This window comes from Bos javanicus, chromosome 12 (genome assembly GCF_032452875.1).
Source record: "Bos javanicus breed banteng chromosome 12, ARS-OSU_banteng_1.0, whole genome shotgun sequence".
NCBI classification, from domain to species: Eukaryota; Metazoa; Chordata; class Mammalia; order Artiodactyla; family Bovidae; genus Bos; species Bos javanicus.
The window spans coordinates 47492632-47516383 of NC_083879.1; the positions used below are offsets into that span (position 1 = coordinate 47492632).

The 23752-nt window shown below is 39.8% G+C and overlaps 2 protein-coding genes across 5 annotated transcripts in view; one reads left to right on the forward strand and one right to left on the reverse strand.

Moving 5' to 3' along the window:
* Nucleotides 1-1737: 1737 nt before the first annotated feature.
* Nucleotides 1738-16886, reverse strand: MZT1 (mitotic spindle organizing protein 1). The gene is made up of 3 exons (XM_061435068.1): nucleotides 16693-16886; nucleotides 10969-11114; nucleotides 1738-3543 (listed from the first exon to the last, which is right to left on the reverse strand). The coding sequence occupies exons 1-3, from the start codon at nucleotides 16763-16765 to the stop codon at nucleotides 3520-3522; spliced, it is 243 nt and encodes an 80-aa protein (XP_061291052.1). The 5' UTR covers nucleotides 16766-16886; the 3' UTR covers nucleotides 1738-3519.
* Nucleotides 16346-23752, forward strand: part of BORA (BORA aurora kinase A activator) — a 28345-nt gene continuing 20938 nt past the window's right edge. Inside the window, exons 1-4 of one of the 4 annotated variants that reach the window (XM_061435064.1) lie at nucleotides 16346-16666; nucleotides 18460-18627; nucleotides 20378-20484; nucleotides 23347-23392. In XM_061435064.1, the coding sequence (XP_061291048.1) occupies nucleotides 16529-16666; nucleotides 18460-18627; nucleotides 20378-20484; nucleotides 23347-23392 (459 nt within the window). In that variant the 5' untranslated portion in view covers nucleotides 16346-16528. The other 3 variants (XM_061435065.1, XM_061435067.1, XM_061435066.1) reach the window with 3 other exon arrangements.

The window sequence follows — 23752 nt, forward strand, 5'->3', positions numbered from 1 at the left end:
GGTTACCATCTTGGTTTCTCAGCAATACTGTCCACTTGACTCTTCAACCTGCCTGCATGTAAATGGTTCAACAATTTCTATTCCTTTATATGGGTCTCAGTACTAGTGAAATACACATCTCTGTCTCATAAAAGCCCTTTCCCAAAGATTCCTCTTAATTTAAATGATATTAAATCATACCAGTCTTTAAAACCACAGGGACTATGTACTGGGAACTATCACCAACCGAAACGATTCTTTCGGATTCAGGTTTCTCAGATGGCTGGCTATTTTCAGCTGAGTTCCTAAGCAGGACTCAACATGTTCACCAACATGGGATAAGGCAGCCATCAAGGCTTTGCTTTAAAAAAAAAAAAAAAAGCATACTTTATCTTTCCAGTTTGTTTAGCTTTGCTTTAGATTGACTACAATGGTTTGTCGATAACAGGCACTTTTATATTTATTCCTTTATTAGTCTGTTACAGTTGCCATAAAAAAGTACTACCGACTGGGTGGCTTAAACAGACATTTCCTCACAGTTCTGAAGGTTGGAAGTTCAAGATAAAGTTGTTGGGTGGCTTGTTGTCTTAAGCCCCTTTCCTCGGCTGGTAGACGGCCGCCTTCTCCATGTATCCTCACAGGGTTTTTTCTGTGCACACGCAGCCCTGGTGTCAGTGTGTGTCCGTACAGGATTAGCAGTCAGCTTGGGTTAGTTCTCACCCTCAAGACCCATGTTTAACTTACTCACCTCTTTCAAGGCCCTTACCCTAATATTGGGGGCAGGAGGAGAAGGGGACGACAGAGGATGAGATGGCTGGATAGCATCACCGACTCAGTGGACATGAGTTTGAGTGAACTCTGGAAGTTGGTGATGGACAGGGAGGCCTGGTGTGCCGCGATTCATGGGGTCGCAAAGAGTCGGACACGACTGAGTGACTGAACTGAACTGAACCCTAAATATAATCACACTCTAGAGTAACTGGAGGTTACTGTTTCAACACCGGATTTAGGGAAACACAATTCAGCCCAAAGTTTCCTAACAGAGATCCCAACTGTCACTTAAACCATGACTAAAAAGATTTGGGCTCTATTGTTGAGGCAGGTGTTAAAAGTGAATATTCTTAATGTCACCGAACTGTACAAATGATTAAAATGTGAAGTTTTATGTTGTGTACATTGTATTACAACAAAAAATGTGGCTAGTGTGAGACTAAACTTTTTAATTAATTAGTTTAAATGTTTAAAAACATACAGTATGGAAGTTTCATATTATCCACTATGGAAACCTCTTATTTCAAATACAGAAAAACATAATTTCACATGTTGAAACGCCAACTTTGTTTTCAAGACAGGGTAAATGTTATAGCTATTGCCTTTTACTACCAGGGGAAAAGTATTTCATTTTACTACCTCAAGCCTAATTTTAAACCGTAAATTATAAAGCCTATCATCTTTAAATAGTCTTCAACTACACATAACTTAAAAAGCATCCTCTGTCCCTGGGATTCTCCAGGCAAGAATTCTGGAGTGGGTTGCCATTTCCTTCTCCAATGCATGCACGCTAAGTCGCTTCAGTTGTGTCCAACTCTATGCAACCCTATGGAGAGCAGCCTACCAGGCTCCTCTGTCCACAGGATTCTCCAGGCAAGAATACTGGGGTGGGTTGCCATGTCCTTCTCCAAAACAAGCGTCTAAATATTTACCAAATACTTATAGAAACACAAGTTGAATTCACAGAAACAAACTTTAAACCAGAAGTACAGGCTGGTATCACCAAAATGGTTTTATTTCGGACACTGACAACACACCCAACAATGCAACTGTATCATTACTTTGTTTGGTTTCCTTAAGTGTTACTTAAGTATGCATTGAAAATACACATTTACATTTAAGAAATGTAACACATTAAAGTCCTCTGTAAACAGAACTCCTTCTCAATATATTTTCCTGCTTTGTTTCATACATAAATAACATAATCTACAAAGTTATAAATAAAACTATTAACTCTTATGACCTAAAAGTATATACAAATTTTGGAGCTTGACAAGAGTGTTTTCTTTCTGATTTTATATAAGTAACAACATGCAGTATTTGCAATGTTTTTTAATCATATAGATGACTTATCATCAAAACCTTTATTGTCTCCCAAACTGTTCTCCCTATAACAGATGTTCAGTGTACTTGGTAAAGATGCCACCATTCAAAAGTCAATGTGGTCGAAAGACTAGATTTTTAAAATAGAACAGAAGGTTGCTATTAGATATTATTAACCCTTATTAATATCACTTTAGTTTGTTTGAAGAACAAAATATGCTACCAGAGTATATGCCTGTACTATCATTTAACTGGAAAGCTAACACAATCTTAAAAGATCAGATTCAATTTGTAGTAGTCTTGGGAAAAAATAGTTCATGGAGATTCTGTTAGGAACAGAAACCATATTATCCTAAGTTTTCTAAACTTTATTTTGAACCATCACTTCAATTAGTTAAAACTTACAGGGTAAAAATAATGACACACAAAAATGATCTTAGAAAGGCATATTCAGAATTCCTGATGCAGAAAATGTGATTATTTTTTCTTTAATGACTGGAAATCTTTATTCCTTCAGAAAATAGTAACATTATTTATTGAATGTCACCACCTGTTTGGTGGTTTACTAGATAACCACTCAAGGTATTTTATTAAATAAGCACTCAAATTATTTTTATTAAACAAAAGTAAAAAGACTTTTCATGTTGGAATTGTTTCGTTATGAATTAAAAACTTAGAAAAACATTCTCAATTAATATCTTCCCTAAATTTAAATGAATCAAATGACAAATAATACTAAGCTAAGCACTGTCATTACCTTTAAAATCTAAGTTTTCTGAAAGTTTTACTTTTCAATCAATATTAATATGATCTGGGTCACACTATTAACTGCCACTCAAACTTTATGTTTAAAAAAGAAATATTTTTTGTTAAAGAGCAGATTAACAACACGTTTTCCATGTTCTTATAAAAAACAAGATTCTGATATGCATAATGAATCTAAATCAAAAATCCATACATGGTAGCGGAAATTCTGTCAACTTTCAGCCTAATACAACATAAATCCACAGTTATTTTGCATAAACAATTCAAAATTTAAGTTTATAATGGAAATGTCAACAAGTCTTAACTACAACATTACTGCTGATGGGTTCCACTATAGTTCACCCAGGCACAGCAGATGTGCACATCTGATGGACAGACTGCTTAGAAAATTAAAGCTATCAGAGCTATAAATTAGGAATACATAAATATGAACACAACAATGCCAAAGCATTAGAGCAGTTAAAGAAAAAAAAAAAAAAGATGTGATGTAAACACAACTGATAGTTTTCTCTGTAAGCCACTTTCCACTGATTTATAAAGCTATGGTTTTATAATTCTTTTAAAAAAGACAATGTTTCCACATTGCTACATGCAGTGATTTCATTGTGTGTTCTTGACTACAATGCAATCTTCAATCTTCTTACACAGCTTGACATAGCCCATCAGGATTTCTTCAGAAAGTCAGCTTGTCATATTTTCAGCAGCCTAGAACAAGAAAGTATGATTCAGTATAACAAAATAATGGGGGGGAAAAAAAAAACACCATGGAAATAAATTTGTCAATACTGCATTGCTGTTAACAAACAACTCTTCCCCCATATATAGCAATGCACCTTTATCAGCATGATGCAGTAGTCTTCACTTTTTGCAGTACATTATTAGAACCACCATTTGGACTGATTGCTAGGCTAACAGTAGAAAATTATTGTGTTTGTGCTCAGTCACTCAGTTGTGTCCAACTTTCTGTGACCCTACGGACTGCAGCCCGCCAAGCTCCTCTGTCCATGGAATTTTCCAGGCAAGAGTACTGGAGTGGGCTGCCACTTCCCACTCCAGAGTCTTTTCAACCCAGGGACTGAACCTGCGTCTCTTGAGTCTCCTGCACCGGCAGGTGAAGTTTTCACCACTGCACCACGTGCGAAGTCCAAACTGCTACATAATCTTAAATAAGAGTTGATGTAAAAATAAAGCAAACGCTACTTGAAAAATTAACTTATGGAAGTCCTCATCCACAGTCTTTATTTGTTTGTTTCTGTATGTTTCGTTACAGTGCGAAAGGGAATTAAGAATGAAAAAGATCTTTCTGTTATGCTGTAATGCAACGGAAAAAAAAAGGCAAAAGAAGAATAGTGAATACATGGCTAATACAGCTTTACCTAAACCACCATCCGTTACCCTTTCCCTGATTATTCTGTAGAAATTTCCAGACACCATTATCATTCATCAGAAAATTATTTTATATGCATTTCTAAAAGATAGGATTTAAACAGACAATTTGTCAAGGCCAAATATGGAAATATTGAATTTAAGTAAATTTAATCTTAGAAGTACATGGTAAACTCAATTCATTTACATTTCAACCTCCTAATTAAAACTTGTTTTTTAATATTCAGTCTAAGTTAAGAGGTCCTTCAAGGAAATTCCTTAAGACACTGGGAAAGTTGTAGATAACTAAATATGAAACATTCTTGTCAACAGAACCTCCCATGTTTTTCTATATAGCTGGTTGTTCATCTTTCTCTTCTTGGGTTTACTATTAACAAGAATTAGAACCTGATCCCATTTTCATACTAATTTTAGAGGTTTCCCTCCAAGACACAATGCAACATGTCTTTTCATTTGAATTAGGCAAGCCGTCAACCTTGTAGAGCATTCATGTTAAACGTGTGCAGAACTACTTTCCAGTTGAAAGGAAGACAGCAATGGCATCCTAGAAACTCATACAGTTTCCGGACAGTCATTAAAGACTCCAAAAGTGTAGACCCAGAGGTCCTGGGGAAAACCCACATTAGAAGTCTTCTCTCCAAACTTTCCATTGCCCAAGTTTACTCCTTCCTTTGTGAGGATGGGTGGGGACATGGGACTTCCTTCATCCCTCATTTCTCTGCCAACTACAAATTCTATAGTGCCAATGTCCTCATGCTGCACTGAGGAGATACATCACGTACTCTAAGATATCAGAGACAGTACAGGACAGCTTCAAACGAAAACACAAGGCTTAGTGTGTCTGAAGTCACCGATAGTGTATAATTCAAGGTACCATGGCAAGAAAGTAGAAAATATGGGAAAATGAGTTTTGCCCACAATTTCTGAAACCAGAATTTATAAATGACTCCCAACATATAAATACTAGCACTGAGGAGACAACATAAAAATTCAGTGTTGATAAAGTAACATTCATAAAAATAAAGTCTTATTTTTAAAAGAAACACACGTGATTAACAATTCTACTTATGCTGTGGCAAATAAACATAAGGCAATCTGTCTACCACTGTTAAGAAATTCATCTATCTGGGTGACACACAACTACTGCTTTTACTATAATATACACACACATACATGGATACATATAAAATACAACACCTATATACAAATCTAAAAGATTTGAAAGAGAAAAAATAATTAGTAAAATTATTATAATTTTCTTCATATTTAACAACAGAGGAAAAAACTATGTTTCAGATCAACAATTTCTTGCAACATTTCATCACATCCTTGATTTATATTGTACATGGTCTAAAACAGAGATGAGTACCATAAAATTAAATTCTAATCACTAGGATTTCTAGGTAAAGATAATACAATGCAGCAAGAGGAGTTTCTCCTTACTCTATTTATCACACTAAGAGAAATAAACAAAAAATATGCGGAAAAAAATTCATAAGCAGCAACCACACTAAAGAGAGAACCTATGCATATTAAGGCAGTAAGGCTGGGGCAGGGTAAGGCGGTCAAGAGAAGACAGGTGTGGCTGAGTGCAGTTCTGAACTAACCAGCTCCCAACCTAGACCCAGCAGGAGCAGTTAGGAGACAGCAGACTTTGATCTGGAGAGAATCAACCTGAGGAAGTTTATTCATTTGTAATTCAATGAGATTAACTATAATATTTTTGTTTTCAAAGTAGCATGAGACCGGCTGCTACTGCTAAGTCACTTCAGTCGTGTCCGACTCTGTGCGACCCCATAGACGGCAGCCCACAAGGCTTCCCCATCCCTGGGATTCTCCAGGCAAGAACACTGGAGTGGGTTGCCATTTCCTTCTCCAATGCATGAAAGTGAAAAGTGAAAGTGAAGTCGCTCAGTTGTATCCGACTCTTAGCGACCCCATGGACTGTAGCCTACCAGGCTTCTCCGTCCATAGGATTTTCCAGGCAAAAGTACTGGAGTGGGGTGCCACTGCCTTCTCCGTTGAGACCAGCTAGGATGATGTTAACCAAATATTATCAGGGGTTATCTACTGGTGATCTTGAATGATTTTTGTTTCCTTCTTTGTATTTTCTGATCTAAATATTTAAAAATTACCTACATGTATTACTTTTATACAACTTACATAGGTTTCAAAAATTACTTTCAAGAAAAAGTTCTAATGAACATTTCTTCTTTACTGGAAACTTTTCACGATCTCTTCCCCTACCTAGTTTTAGTTTTAGGAAGAGTCAGGTATACCAATTTTAGATTATGGGAGAAATGTGTTTTTAATAGGCTTTGTGTGTGTATGAGACTGATTTTCCATGCAAATGGGCAACACTTTCTGATTTTTGTTCAACTTAATTGTAGTAAGTCCCCTACATGCAAATGAGTTCTTTTCTGAGAGTGTCCAGTTTGTTCCTAAGTCCAACAAAGTTAGCCTAGGTACCCAACCGACACAATATAGTACTGTACTATAGGTTTACAATAGTATTATTATAACTGTATTTTAGGTTTATAATACTTTTCACACAAATAATACATAAAAAACAAACACAAAAAATAAAGAAACATTTTGAATCTAACAGTGCAGCACCTTGGAAAGTATAGGACAAGGGCTGGCATATAGGGAATGGCATCGAGTGGACAGGCAAGAAGAGTTACTTATGGTGAGGGAGAGGATGTGGGAGATGGTAGAGCTGAAGGATGGTCAGCAACAGGAGGCAGAGGGCAAGCTGCAATTTCACTCATGCCTGACGTTCACAACTTGAAAGTTTGCTATGTAGGGGAGTTACTGTATTGACTTTGCCTTCAGAGTTCATTATAATCCACTGGATGTGGAATAACCGGTACACCAAAGCTGAAAAAGTTACGTTAAACAGGCACTTCTGAATCTCCTAATATCTTGGTTTTTATTCTAAGAAGCTATGTTGTCTGCCCCCAACCTTTCCAGCTAGGTTACTTGTCTCCAGTTTCTTCACATCAGTCAATCTGCATTAATACAAAAATCTCTTGTTATTCTGCCTCCCTATTCTCTTTCAAACTCCAGCACAGCTGAATAAAAATTTTGTGATTGTGGAAGATGTACATTAAATAAATCCTCTCCCACTGAAATTTCAGAAATTTACTAATAAAAGGCTACGATACCTCTTATTTTTAAAAACAGGGTTATGAGACAGTATTAAGCCAGGGAAGGTACTTGGGCTCCAGTCCACTGGTTTGGTTCTAATCATTTCATGCTTTTTTAAACAGCAGGTTCAGATATTTTTTAGAACTTACTGTAGGCAGAAACTTAGCAGTTAACAACTCTGACGTCAGAAGGTCTGAGCTCAAATCCTAGCTCAACCACTTAACTGTAAGTCTTGGAAGAAGTGAGTTAGCCACCACAGCTTCAGTTTCCTTAGGGGTAAACTCTTACTAGTCGTCGTAGTAAACATCCTTGCATTGACTACAAAGGAAACAATGCAGCGAGAGCCCTTAGTGCAGAGTTTAGCAAAAGTAGAGTAAATACTAGCTATTTTAACTGTGTTACGTAGTTATTTTTCTTTCTCTCATATGAAAGCAACAGTTGTTGAGTTAAAAAAGAAATAGAAATTGCTAGACAACAAGGGGAGCTCAACTTGGTGCTCTGTGATGGGGTGGGAGGTGGGTGGGTGGTTCAAGAGGAAGGGGACTTGTGTGTATTTGTGGCTGATTCGAGCTTTGTATGGCAGAAGCCTCAGTTCAGCAGCTCAGTCGTGTCCAACTCTTTGCGACCTCATGAACCACAGCACGCCAGGCCTCCCTCTCCATCACCAACTCCCGGAGTTTACCCAAACCCATGTCCAATGAGTTGGTGATGCCATCCAACCAGCCAACACAATTGTAAATTGTATTTACAACACAACTGTAAAGCAATTATCCTCCAATTAAAAATATATTTTAAAAAAGAAATAGAAAATTTGAATAGTTTTCATAATAATTACTTAAAATTTCTGATTTTAAGCCTTACCTGTGTATCTGACAAAAGTTCATTTCCAAAATATTTAAACAAAGACTACCCACAAAGAAGAAAAGGACAGATAACCCAGAAAAATGGGCAAACTACATGAAAAAATATTTCACAAAAGAAAATGGCCAAAAAAAATTAAAAAAAAAAAAAAATTCATTTGATCTCACCAGTACTCATAGAAATGCTAATACACAAGAAGAAGTCCAAACACACCTACCAGAATGACTAAAATTGAAGAACACTCACAATAATAGGTATAGACAAAGATGAGAAGCAAGGGAAATTCATTCGCTGCTGGTTGGAATACAAATTCATATAACCACTGTAGTAAAGTCTGGCCTTAATTCCTCAAGTTGAAGATACACACAAGCTATGATTCAGCAATTCTAGTTCTATATACACACTCAACAGAAATGCCCACATACATGTATCAGAAGACACAGACAACTAAGCTCAGAGCAGCATGTTCCTGATAGCTCTGGACAGGGAGCAACCGAATACCCATTCACAGTAGGAAGGATAAATAAAAAATACTGTATTTGTATAATGAAACATGATTATTACAATGAAAAGGAATGCACTACAGCTACATAAAACAGAAATGAACCTCACAAAAATAATGTCAGATGAAAAAACTCAGTGGAAAAAAGAAACTGTGCTATAAAATCTCACTTACAGCAAGTTAAAAAATTTTTTACAAAATTAAACTGGTGTTTAGAGATCCATGCTTAGTCAGTGAAAATGTTGAAGTCTCTATCATAAAAATTAGGACAGTAGTTATTGGAATGGGGAGCAGGAAAGAGAGGTTAGTGATAGGGGAGCATAAGGGAACTTCTAGGGTGGACAATGAGAATTGTACAGATACTCTACTTATGATACATTTTTGCTCTGTAAATGTGCCTTGTTTAGCTTTTGGTATTAGATTTAATAAAATAAAAGTTTTAAAAAGCACAAAACCAGTGACCCAGATTATTGGAACTTATCAGAGAGTAACTTAATCTGAGATGGGTAAACTGCATGTCTCCTCAAAGGAAGACAAAAGGGTAGAGAAGTCATTTCATCCTTGGACAAGTTTTAAGAGGGGACTAACTTAAGTGTTCATATGAGTGTTACATAAATATGGAAATAAAATCATGTGAGATTTTAAATAGGAGTGTGTGCAAGCAAAAAAGGGAACACAACATCTTTACTGTTTGCGATCTCAGGAATTAAAAGGTGGTTAATGTGAATTTGAAAAAAGGTGGTCCCCTGGGTCCATGCTGGCAACACAGTTCAACTGGCCTCAGCAGTTCTTGGCCTCTGGGCTACCCATCCCTTTCCTTCAAGGATGTGCACACACTAATAGCTCCATCAGCCGCCTACAGAACCCCAGAAGTGTGACAGCCTTTCTTCATCCCTTTAAGTTCAAGCTGTACTGAGATGTTCACTGCATCTGAGTCACATAACCTAATCTCTTCACCAAAAGGTTATCTAGCTACACTCTCGGCCTTCTTTCCAGAGATCTATCTGGGTAGGCTGAGAGCTTCCCAAAGTGAGTGCTGGTTTCTTTTTACTTATTCCTTCCTCAATTTCCTATTCCCCTTACATTTTACCATAAGCAGCAAGGAGAAATCAGGCCCCACTTTCCATGCTTTGGAAATTTCCTTAGCTAAATATCCAAGTTATTGCTTACAAGTTTTATTCTCCTTCCAACAGTAGAATATAATTCAGCTGAGTGCTCTTTATACTGAGGATGGGCCAGCACCCGAAGTTGTTCATTTCTATCTTAGACATCAGAGAGGCACCTTTCACGTTCATATTTCTCACAAGATTCTATTCATAATGATAGACGTATTCTCTGAGAAGACTGATACTCTTTTCTCTTCTTTCTGAGCTCTCACTAGAATCACCTTTAATGTCTATCATTAACCAAGTCTTTAAGGCCAACCAGGCTTTTACTATCAAGCATCCTAAAACTTTCCAACCTTTATTACCCAATTCCAAAGTCACATCCACATTTTTATGTATTTCTTACAGCAGCACTCCACTTTCCCATAGTAAATTAAATTAGATTTCTAGGGTTGCCATAACCAAGTACCATCAACTGGGTAGCTTACAACAACAGAAAATTATTCTCTAGTAGTTCTGGAGGCAGAAGTCCAAAATCAAGGTGTCAACAGGACCATTCTTCCCTCTGAAGGCTCTTGTAGAGTATCCTTCCTTGCCTCTTACCTTCTGGTGGCCCACAATAGGGGCCTTCTTTGTCTTGTAAATGCCATCACTCCAATCTCTGCCTCTGTCATCACACGCATCCCCTCTGTGTCCTCACATGGTATGTGCTTTGTGTATCTGTGTCCAAATTTCCCTTGTCTTTGTAAGGACATTGGTCATTAACCCATTATGATCTCATGTCAATTTGATTATACCTACAGATACACTATTTCCAAACATGGTATATTCACAGGTGTTGCACACTTAAGCATATCTTTTGGGCGGGGCAGAAACAATATCACCCACAACACAAGCAGAATTCTAAACATAATCAGAGACTTTTTACAAAAAGACAACATGGTTCAGATAGAGAAGTTTGTGATCTGAACATATACTACTGAGACCCTGGCCTTCGGAATTTCTCCTGATGATGACGGCTGTTAGGTTAACCTTGCTTAGAATCATTCACATAAAATTTCAGCATTAATTGTTTTCTAAACAAAAGCATTTTCATTCAGAGTGAGTGAACGTATGAATCTCTACCTTTAAGGCTTCTGTGGCCTTGCGAAGTTCCTTAATAACTGATGATAAAGCTTCTGGGTTAATTCCTTGTTCACAAAGCCGCACACATATAGACAGAGTTTCCATATCTAATCCAGTATTCAAAATTCTTGAAATCTCAAGTAGGACTGGAAAAAGACAAGAAAATTTTAAGAATAAAATCTTGTAACATTTTAAAAATGTACATGAATACTTCTGTTTTTTATTCATATAATACTGCATAACTCCAAAGAACAGCACAGCATTCCCAGATTTGGAAACTGGCATGTAATACTGCTCTTACTTAGCTCTATAAACTTACAAATAAATTTACAACCTCCCTCCACATAACTTTTCTATATCCTGGTTTATATTCTACTACTCATTTAGTATCTATCTGAAATTTAAATATCATAGTCAAGATTATTCTGAACATTTTCCCACTTTTTAGCATTCTCTTACAATGTAATGTAATCATTCAGGTAATATTCCATTTTAAGCAAATAACATACATTACTTAACTGCTCTGCTATTTTGTTGTGGGTCTCCTGTTTCCCTGATGAAAATAATACTGTGACAAATATCTGTAAATAGGAACTTAATTTTATCAGAATAAATTCCTAGAAGTGGAACTGCTTAGTCAGTAATATACCATTTGGATTTTGATATGAACTGTATGAAAATGACACTTTATTTTGGGATGAACGGACAAATGAACAATACTAAGCCACCTTTAATTTCAGTCTAAGTCCTTTTGAAAACTTTCATAATATTCATGATTTTTGTGATATGGGCCCGTTCCACTTTTTCATACTTTATATTCATTTTCATCTTGAGAAGTTGAATTTGTTTAAAAAAACCTCTCTTCCATTCCTCTACTTAACCTTCTGAACACGGAGTACCGTTCTAATGTTTTCACCTGCTAATCCTAACATCTGTATCAACTATGGGTCAGTTTTAACAGATTAAAATTTTCTTATCATTGGTCACAATCTTCTGTTTTTGCATACTTAATTATTTCTGACTGGACGCCAGACATTGTGAATTTACTGTGCTGGGTGTTCGACAGTTTTGTATTTCTATACATATTCTCCAGCTTTATAATGAGAAACAGTTATCTAGAAACAGCTTGATCCTTTGGTGTCTTTTTGGGGTACTTTCCTTGCACACTGATCAATGCCGTGCTGAATACCTGAGGGAGAACATTCCACGGACCTCCAGAATTCCCTCTAGGTGCAGGCTCTTTCCTCTCAGGTACTCTGTCTTAAAAACTCTGCCTGCCATGGTCTCCCTGGACCCTAAACTCCTGCTCAACTTAAGGTGTCTGCTGGGTTTTGCCTGAGTTACTCCCATTCTGCCACTGCACTGCAGCCTTGAAGGCAAAACCTTAAAAAAAAAAAAAAAAGAATATCTGATCTTGTCACATTCCTGTTTTATATGTAATAGCTTCCCAGAGTTTTCAAATCTTCAGTAGGGCCTTAGTATATTCTCATGTCTCATCTCATATTTCACAACCATTTATCCCCCTTAATTACAGTCTTTACATGAGCCTTTCAGTCTCATTTACCAAGTTCTTCCCAGTTTAAGACCTGGGGAGAAGGAGTCCAGATAAGTTATTGCAATTATGGAGAGACTGGTAGGTGGCATGGACAGAAGAGATTACTACAAATGGTCAAATCTGAGATGAGTGAAGAGGTGAAACAGCTTAGTGAAGGAGAGGTAGGGGAGACCTCACATGAGAAAGCAAGGGGATTGATGGTGGGAGCATGGGCTATATGTTTGCTTCACTGACACTGCCTTGCACACTGTGGACTCTCTTCACTCCTTTTGCTAGTTTACAACTTGATACAAGTCAACTGTGTACTGAAAACATTTGGGGAAAAAAATTCCAGAAAGCTCGCAAAAGCAAAACTTGAGTTTGGCATCTATGTGCAGGCAACCATTAACATAGAATTTGCATTTATTAGGAATTATAAATAACCAAAAGATGATTTAAAGTATACAAGAGGATACTGCTGCTGCTGCTGCTGTTTAGGTGCTCAGTTGTGTCTGACTCTTGGCAACACCAGGACTGTAGCCTACCAGGGTCCTGGCCATGGGATTTCCTGAGCAACAATACTGGAGCAGGCTGCCATTTCTTTCTCCAGGTGATCTTCCCGACCCAGGGATCAAACCCGAGTCTCCAGCTTGGCAGGCAGATTCTTTACCACTCAGTCACCTGGGAAGCCCGTATACAAGAGGATGAATGTAGGTTATATGCAAACACTTTGCCATTTTATATGACAGACTTGAGCACCCACAGATTGTGGTATGGGTGGGTGGGTGAGGGTGTCTTGAACCCAATTTCCTGGCAAATACTAAGGAACAACTGTATCACATTGAAGCCTCTAGTAGGGAAGAAGTAAATTTTAATCACCATTGCCAAAAACATAACTTGTTGTTACTGCCGCTAAGGCTAAGTCATGTCTTACTCTTTTGCAACCCCATGGACTGTAGCCTGCCAGGCTCCTCTGTCCATGGGGTTTCCCAGGCAAGAATACTGGAGTGGGTTGCCATTTCCTTCTCCAGGGATCTTCCTGACCCAGGGATCGAACCCATGTCTCCTGCATTGGCAGGTAGATTCTTTACCACTGAGCCCACCAGGGATGCCCCTTATGCAACAGACCCTATACTAAATCTGGCCAGGATCAATCAGGTTTCTTTCAGTGTTTTGTGCAGATAAATAACAAAGCCCACCACTTCCTCCCCTGTCTAAAGTATCTTTATCAAAATGCTTTCATTTTCACAATAAAATTACAAATGTTCATAGCTCAATTCTATAATCCTTGCAAATCATCTGACATTAATTAAAAGATTAAATCATTTAGCTGACTCTTAATACTGATGGGAGGGAGGGAGGAAGACGATAAGGAGAAATATACTAGATCTTGAAGCAGCGCTGTCAAAGTAAAAAAGTTTTGAACACTTCAGTTTGGGTCTCATGGATAGATTTAAATACATGGAAACTCCATATTAACAGAATTTCAAAAAATACTGGTGCTTATGTAGGTCAGCCCAGTCCCTTGGGCAAGTTAAAGTTCTATTTCTGGCAATGAGAGTGGAGAAAGGTGAGATTATTAAACGACTGCATTGAGGACTTTTTCAGTTGAGTGTATGGTCAATTCTTAACCATCAAAGTGTCACTATGTTTCCCTTTGTGCCTCAATCATTAGAGACAGCCTGGAAAATATTTTCATTAACTTTGCAAAACTACACATTTTGACTGACTGTTTTGGACTCAATTATGATTCAGGAGATGTCAGTTTGATCCCTGGGTTGGGAAGATCCCCTGGAGGAAATGGCAACCCACTTCATTATTTTTGCCTGGGAAATCCCACAGATAGACAAGTCTGGAAGGCTACAGTCCATGGAACGGCAAAGAGTCGGACATGCCTGAGTGACTGAATGCATGCATGGCATGATAGCAGCTAGTTCCAATGGACATGACAGGACCTAACTGCCACATTTAACAGATGTTGATACACTGCCAACCTGGGGCCTTCCTTTTTACCTTCTGATTTGGGGACAAATTGTGTCTAGAGGAACAGTGTTCTCTACTTTGCACACTCTTTGCCAGTGTTGGTTGAGAAAAAATAATCTGGTCTTTTTTCACTTTTTCATATTCTAACACTATAATCTTCAGTTCTGTCAGTGAAAACCTTGATGATGCAGCCAATAAAAATGATCAGTTCTCATTTCTTTATCAGTAGTTTCATCAGAGAGAAAATGTGGGCTTTCTATTCAAATGGAATCCTGTGCCCATATAATAAGGAACAGTTAATATAAGAAAACTGACTAGAAGTCAGGCCTCAAATACACTTCACACTGTTCAGAAACCACAATGGCTTCCAAGCAAAGATGTAAGACAATAATGATGTACACTAGTTTCTATGTACACAAATCCACTTACAAAATAAAACTCATAAGCTCTGCTATTTCAAGGATGGGAAAATAGGCTGAATATGGTATTAACAAAATTCCATTTTTCAGAAAAAGACAAAAGCAGACACCGAGTAAAAAATTAGATGCAAAGGCTCTGTTAATTAAAAAAAAATCTTTGAAAAGCGGGGCAGCAGCGAGTGCAAAGAAAGTCATAAGCTTTATCACAAGTCCTCATAAAGAAGGGGCTCTAATAGGAAGTGGAGCCTACAGTGAAGGAGCCAGAGATAGGACATGAAGGCTGACAGTGCTTAATGAGAATTTCATGGTTTGAAAGAGACAGCAGTTCATGTGGGTATCCCTTGAAAAAAGCAAAATTTAACATCTACCAAACACACATATACAGATGCAGGCAAATAAAATGGGGACAACAAAAGGGGTCGTGGAATGATGTTTATACACAAAAACAGTGCAGGAACTACCTGTTAAAGGTCACCTTCGAGATACCTTTATAAGGTTATCTTATTTAAATATTTACAATAATCCTAGGAGGTGGTAGGGGGCTTCCTTGGTGGCTCAGACGGTAAACAATCTGCCTGCAATGCAGGAGACCTGGGTTCGATCCCTGGTTGAGAAGATCCCCTGGAAGAGGGCCTGGCAACCCAAGCTACTCCAGTATTCTTGAGCGAAGAATCCCATGGACAGATGAGCCTGGCGGGCTACCATCCATGGGGTCGCAAAGAGTCGGACAAAACTGAAGCGATTTAGCACTCAAGCAGCTGCTGCTGCTGCTAAGTCACTTCAGTCGTGTCCGACTCTGTGCGACCCCATAGACAGCAGCCCACCAGGCTTGTAGCAATCTTATTTTACTGGGGCTAAAAAAAAAAAAAAAAGCAGGCTCAAAGATGTTTAAAAGACTTGTCCAAGCCTACACCAGGGCTATAAAGTGGCAGAGCCGGCAATAGAAAGGAGAGAGAGGATAACTCCAAGATACTTTTTTCCCCTATTACTTGCGGGCAGTTTTTACCTGCGTGCTCCCTGCTGCAAAACGTAAATACGCCCACGGTCTCCGGACACCGGCATCACCGGCTCCAGGACTAAACAGGGGCAACTCTGATTAAAGCACAACTTGTTCCTTCACGGGGTAGGTATTTAACATGCTCCTGCTGCAGCGCAAGGTACAAGGAGGGATGGAGTGGTGACCAAACACAGGAAGCCACTGTCCGCAAGGAGCTCACAGTCTGGGGCGCTTCGGAGGCGCTCCCCTCACTGGATGCGGCGCGCGGGGTGGGCAGGGCGCGCGGGGTGGGCAGGGCGCGCGGGGTGGGCAGGGCGCGCGGGGTGGGCAGGGCGCGCGGGGTGGGCAGGGCGCGCGAGGCGGGGCAGGAGAAGGGATGCGGGGAACCGGCGCGGAGGGGGCGTGGTGGGGGGACCAGGCGTGCCATGAGCTCGCGCGAGGAAGGTCGCGGGGACTGGGCGCGGGAGAGGGCGCGAAATGAGCACTCGGGAGAAAGCACTCGAGGCGGGAAACAGGCGGCGCGCGGGGTCCGGTGCGGGAGGGACCAGACGCGCGGCGAGCTGACGTGCGGCCGCAACGCCGTGCGCGCGACAAACTACGCAGGAACGGAGAGACGACTCTCAAAGGATGGGACCATCAGCTCTGGAGCTCTGGACGGTCCCTTGGGAGGATCTCCAAAGATGCCGACCGGGGCAGGAAGTGGACCTGAAGTCCTCGTGGGCCCAGCCCCGCCCCAGGGCCTTGGCTCTGGGGAACAGAGGCAAGGTAAAGGGGGCGAAACGGACACTCACTGTCCATGGTCTCCCTCACCGCATTCAGATTCGCTGCCGCTGCCGCCGACCCGGCGCCACTGCTGCTAGCCATGGCGGAGGCCGAGGGAGGCGGGCGAAGGGCCTGACCCGGAACTGGAGCGCCTTCCTTTCTCCTGGGCAATCACACCGCGCGTTCCCGGCTCACGCCGGGCAGGCTCCGCCTCTCGCGCTGATCGCCAGCGTGAGGCTGCGTTGATTTGAATTTGGAGCCGCGGTACTCTGGGCGGAACGCGAAGCGAGGAGTTGCCATTCGAATTTACTACGCGGCCTCGCTATGATTGGCTGGTTCGCGGACAGCGGTACGACGTGATTGGCCAGTCGCGCACAAGGCCCGTGCCCTGGTTGGCCTGAGACAGCGCGGAAGCGGGGAGTTAAAGAGTCTGTGCCTGTCGTGGGAGCTTACCCGGCACCGTCGGGAGCGCCCTGGAGTCGCTTTGGGGGGGGGCTTCCTTTTTATACACACAACTAGGTATGTTCTTTGTGATTCCTGGCCTTTCCTCCTGTCTCGAGTTGGAGAACTCCCTTTGCCCGGCTCTGGACCAGCTGCACGCTCGCCTCGGGATGAATGAGAGCTACCGGGGAGTGGGTGCGGAAGAGGGGGGCCCAGGAAAGAGTGACCGAGTAGGGATGGGAATGACACTGGCGTCAGTGTCCTCCTTTGCCCGTCACCCGAGGAGGCTAGCTACACATCAGCCTTCCGTGGAGTGGGTTCTTTTCTCTAGTTGTACTGCCCCCCACCTTAACGGGAAATAATGTAGTCTCGCTTCCATCGTGGGAGGGTGGGGGGTCTTAGCCTTTGGCTAAGGGTGTTTGAGAAGGGGCAACCCAAAGTGGTTAATTCCGTAGCCCTAATCAGTCATTTCTTTTCTGATGGGGACTAAAGTGCAAGACAGGCACCTATGCACAAAGGGACCAAAGATTTCCTCATCTCTTATTTGCTAGTGTTGTTCTGTCGCTCAGGCTTTTCCGACCCTTTGGGACCCCCGTGGATTGCAGCACGCCAGTCTTCCCTGTTTTTCATCATCTCCTGGAGTTTGCTCAAACTCATGTCCATTGAGTTGGTGATGCTATAAATAACTGTTTAGTAACTGCAGTTTGCTGGGTAATTGCTGGGCTGTTGGAATTACGTACAAAGTGTTTGTTTATGGACTTGAGATAATGAATAAAAAGCTGTAGGTCTACTGTTCTTTAGCAGGAAAAGGTTTTGTGCCTATTAGAACGTTTAGTTGTCCCGAAGGGGGACCTCAGCTCATTCACGTTCGGTTGAGTGCTACTTACAAACCAGTTGACTTCTCTGAGCTTGTTAATTCTGCAAAATTCTGTCACTAATACTTTACCTTTCTAGCTTTCAAGATTATTTAGAGCATCACACTTGTGTAAACTACAAAAAAGCCCCAGGAGCTTAAGTTTTGAGTTAATTCTTTTTGTGAAATGTATGTTTGGTAATGGGGCTTCCCTGGTGGTTCAGCAGTAAAGAATCCGCTTGCCAATGGCAAGAGTCGCGCTTTTGATCCCTAAATGGGGGACATCCCCTGGAGAAGGAAATGGCAACCCACTCGAGCATTCTTTCCTGGGAATTCCCGTGAAGAGAGGAGCTTGGTGGGCTATATTCCATGGGGTCGCAAAAAGTTGGACTCCACTTGGAGACTTAACAACAACAACCTTTGTTGAATACATTTTAGTTGTCAAAATGAATGTCTGTGGAACTTTGTACTTTTATTATATATACTTATGATTTCTTTTTAGTTTTTCCTCTGTGCTATGGGAGATGTCAAAGAATCAAAAATGCAAATAACACCTGAAACTCCAGGAAGGATTCCTGTTTTAAATCCTTTTGAAAGTCCTGGTGATTATTCTAATCTCCATGAACAAACTGTCTCCAGTCCTTCTGTTTTTAAATCGACAAAATTACCAGTAAGTTCGTCTCGACTACTTTTTCCAAATAACTTTAAATATCAATTTTTCTTTACAAATGGTAAACTGGAGTGCACTTTTTAATTCTAATGGTTATTGGTTTTTATAATATAGTGACTGGGCTAAAAACGACTTAGCTAGTTATATTAATATTATATATACTAGCTATATTAATATTATATATACTAGCTATACCAATATTCTTTTGGATTTTTGCCACCCATTCTTAGCTTTCAACTTGCTTTTTTTTAGTTAGCATTTCTTTTTTATTCATTAGTTAGTGTGTTTCTCACAGCTGTGGGTGCCGCTAGTTGATGGTCTAAGTACTAATACCATAATAGAGAAGAAACTATTTCGTCTAATTATTTTCAGGTATTCAGCAAATTTTATTTGAATGCTATGTGTCAGGTACAGTTCTTTCCTACAGAGGTTACATCTTGAACAAGTCAGACTCATAAAACACTAATTCTCAGCTTGTACTCTGTACCAGGGGTCAGAAAACTTTTTCTGTTAAGGGCCAGATAGTAAATATTTTAGGCTTTGCAGATCATCTGGTTGCTGTTACAATTACTCACCTCTGCCTTGTATTATAGAAGCAGCCATTGGTAGTATACTAACAGTAAATGTGGCTGTGTTGCAATAAAGCTTTATTTATGGACACTGAAATTTGAATGAATTTATAATCTTCACATGTGAAATGCTAATATTATTTTGGATTTTTGTCACCCATTCTTAGCTTGCAGATTGTTTGAAAAGAAGTCAACCTGTACTCTAATGAGATAGACAAGACTAAACTGGCAACCTCAAGAGAGTATGTTATGTGCCATAACAGAAGGCTGATATGGAGGGGAATAGTCTCTTTAACAGATTAGGGAAGGCTTCCTCTCTTTAGCTTCTTTTTACCGTTATTGACTACAATGGAGAAGTTCTTTTGAAGTCTGATCTTCTGACTTAGCAAATTATCTAGAAAACTGTAAACTGAGTGGCTTTTGATGCTAGCTACACGTGCACATCTATGTGAGCTAGTTATGCACTAGAGGAAAGGTTTACAGTTACACACTTTATATTGAGTCATTATGTGACCTCATGATTTGAAATTGAATGGTATTCAATTTTAGTTAATCTTAGTAAAAATCACAAAATGACTGCAACTTAATCCTCAAAGCAAGAATGCATGACAGACATCTTGGATTTTTAAGCCTGATTTTTCAAAAATATATTCCGAATTTACAAATTAGAATTTGATTTACAAATTCTAATTGTAGAGTTATAAAAATAAACTTTTGGTTTATTGGATAGTTGAATACAGAAAAGCAGCATTGGTTACCACTCATAATTATTTATTGCATGTTTTACTAGCTTTTGCAGATATTTTTGTAGTTAGGACTTTGTATAATTTCAATTCATTCCTGGTGAAAATAAAGGCTTTTGATAACTCTAAGAGATTTTTAATTTTATTTGGGTGTGTGGCGTCACTGATGAGAGTTATTTGTGGAATTTCTATACCTTTAATATGCTGTGATTTTTCTATTATTATGTAATTTCAGCAGTCACCCAGATGGAATGTCAAGTCAATTGATTTAGTGTGATCTGCTTACCATTTGCCTTTTAATTTAGTGGTAAAGTCAAGTATCTGTAAGATATTTTTATATTATAACCATTCACATTGTTTTTGAAGCTGACATTTGAAGTTAGCATTTTGATGCACTGTTACATGCTTTTGCTCATAAGATCACTTTCTTTTGTTAAGACTCCAGGGGAATTTAGATGGTCTATTGATCAACTAGCTGTAATAAATCCTGTAGAAATAGACCCAGAGGACATTCATCGTCAAGCTTTATACCTAAGTCGTTCTCGGTAAGTTTTCCTTTCTTGCTCTTAAGTGTAGTAACATGTGTTGTCAGTCCAAGGTAATGAATGATTCTTTTCCCTTTAATTTTAGAATTTAATCACACAAAGATGTACACGTGTTGAGATGCTCTTGCAAATATTCGTCCTGCTGTTGTACCCCTTCTTCTCTTGACTTGGTAGCTTGATGACCATCCCCTTGTAATTAATGCTCATCCAAAGTGCTAAAGCGGAGAAGGCAATGGCACCCCACTCCAGTACTCTTGCCTGGAAAATCCATGGACGCAGGAGCCTGGTGGGCTGCAGTCCATGGGGTTGCTAAGAGTCGGACACGACTGAGTGACTTCACTTTCACTCTTCACTTTCATGCATTAGAGAAGGAAATGGCAACCCTCTCCAGTGTTCTTGCCTGGAGAATCCCAGGGACGGGGGAGCCTGGTGGGCTGCTGTCTATGGGGTCTCACAGAGTCGGACACGACTGAAGCGACTTAGCAGCAGCAGCAGCAAAGTGCTAAAGAAAGGGACTAGAATGGGGATAGAGTGTTAAAGGATTTTACTTAATGCTAGATGATACCTTTGATAGGGAAAGTGAAAAGTATATCAAAAAGCAAATGTTTCACAGATGAGATGAATTTTTTGTGGTATGCAAACCATATGTCTTATTTTGCCTCCTCTCTTCAGTATGTTGAAATATGAACAGCCAAGAGAAATTTATTGAGCACTGCAGGCGACACTGAAGCAGTACAGGAAGTTATTCCTGTCCTTTAGACTCAACAAGTTGTGAAACAACATTTCTCTACTAGTAAACCAGGTGTTATCTGAGCAGGTTTATGAAAAGACTCTTGGTGTATTTCAGTAAATAGACCTGTAACACAGAAGAGGGGAACAGACCCTGATTTTAGTTTAACTCATATAATTCAGTAAATGGTTATGGTTTCTACCGAGGATAGTGAGTATACTCTTAAAACATGTTGATGCATTCTTAGAAATAAGCACAGGCTTCCAGTGTCTCTTCCTCACTTAACCCAAGTTCCCTATTTCAGAGCTTCCCACCTTTTTCATGCCATGCTACATATGAGAACTGCAGTTCTCTAAAAATGAGAACTGCAAGGTATCCTGGTATAAACAAATGAGTCTGTCCATATTGGAGGTGAACAGTCCCGAAATTCCTTCCCTGCCTCACCGGCCAAGGGTCCGTTCAGGGCACACCAATCATACTGAACAGTGTATGTGTTATGCTGGTGTTCTGTGGTGTACTGGTGCCCTGTATGACTTCTCAGACCCTTCCGTCATCTAACTCTACAAAATTTGACCAAACTGATTTTCACTGCTTCTAGCCATCACCTGCATACCCCAGGTTGTTGAAGTCCTCTGATGAAGCAGCAATAGGTTTCTGAATTCAGTATTGCTAGATCAGAGCTTACTAATATTATACACTGTTTTTATGCACTGAGATCTTGATGATGTCCATGATAAGAGGAAGAGCACTGAGTTACAAGTCTCATAATGGCTGTTCAAATGGAGATATGTGGATTCTAACTGTAGTCTATTTTCTCACAATTCCTTTATTTATAAATCCACTTGATTTTAATTTTTAATACATGTACATCGGGGGCAGGAGGAGAAGGGGACGACAGAGGATGAGATGGCTAGATGGCATCACCGACTCGATGGACATGAGTTTGATTAAACTCCGGGAGTTGGTGGTGGACAGGGAGTCCTGGCATGCTGCAATTCATGGGGTCGCAAAGAGTCGGACACGACTGAGCGACTGAACTGAACATTATTATAAGCTTTGTTAAGGTACAAATTACATTAAAAATATTTGGAGAGAAAAAGGTGTCTTATGGAGTTATTCATGGTAGCACATACTCTCTCTGGGAAAAAGATTAGGGAAGTGGTCCTTCAAGGCTAACTGCTGAGTCCTTGGCAAGTATATGCCTTGTCCTTGAGACCTGACAATATTAAATCTTATAAGTAATAAATTTGTGGTGCTGTAATTGCATATTCTATCAAAGTGGGAAAAAAATTCATTTGGACAAAGTTTTATATTTCACATTTTATAGGGTTGATATTTAATTTCAGAATTAATAATTTTGCCAATTTATTTAGAACTGTAAGGATGATAGTCTTTTTTTCATTTATGTCAAGAGTAAGAATTGATTCCAAAATTACAACTATGATAAGCTTGCTGTAATAGAAGAAAAGGAATTTGGACAGTTTTTAGATTTCTGTGGAATGACATACTTCTTAAATTGTGATTAAAGAGCTCAGTTTATTCAACGTGCTTTATTTCTATTGTTAATAGTAATTTAAAAATTGTATCCATGTAAGCCTTTTACTCGGAGAAGGCGATGGCACCCCACTCCAGTACTCTTGCCTGGGAAATCCCATGGACGGAGGAGCCTGGTAGGCTGCAGTCCATGGGGTTTCGAAGAGTCAGACACACTGAGCGACTTCCCTTTGACTTTTCACTTTCATGCATTGGAGAAGGAAATGGCAACCCACTCCAGTGTTCTTGCCTGGAGAATCCCAGGGACGGGGGAGCCTGGTGGGCTGCCGTCCATGGGGTCTCACAGAGTCGAACACAACTGACATGACTTAGCAGCAGCAGCAAGCCTTTTACTAGAAAATATTCCATTCAAACTGTGAATGGAAAAGGTGGGGCAGGTAAGCCTAATAGCACAAGGCTGACTCTCCAAATACTGTCATTTACAAAAGTGATAAGATCCCAATTTTTCTTGTAAAATGAGCTTAACATTTGCCAGTTTCTAACGTGGAAGAAAACTATTTCTTTGAAAGGTTATTATTTTAAATGTTCAGTCTGCTGAAGTAATGGTATGGTTATTTTTCTTTTTTATCTCTGCATAGAATAGATAAAGATGTGGAAGACAAAAGACAAAAAGCCATTGAAGAGGTAACTTGAAACTATTACTGATGATGAAGCCAGTTAAGCATCCATTCTGCATGCACAGCACCTCTAAGAGAGGAAGACTTCCTTCACATCTTTCCTGTCTCAACTTCCCCAAGTCTGTCCGTTCCCAGTATCCCTCGGAGCTCCCCTAAGACTGGTGTTTTTGAGCTGATCCAGCGCCTTTCATTGTAATAATTGGTTTTATGCTTTTCTTCCCCAAGACTGAGTTCTTTTCTGGTCACAATTCATCTCTTCCTTCTCAGGACCTGACATAGTTTTCTTCTTGTGCCTTTGATCAACATGAACCATTGTTTCAAGTTGGAGTAGAGAAAGCTGGATTTTTTCAAGCCTTGAAAATCTAGC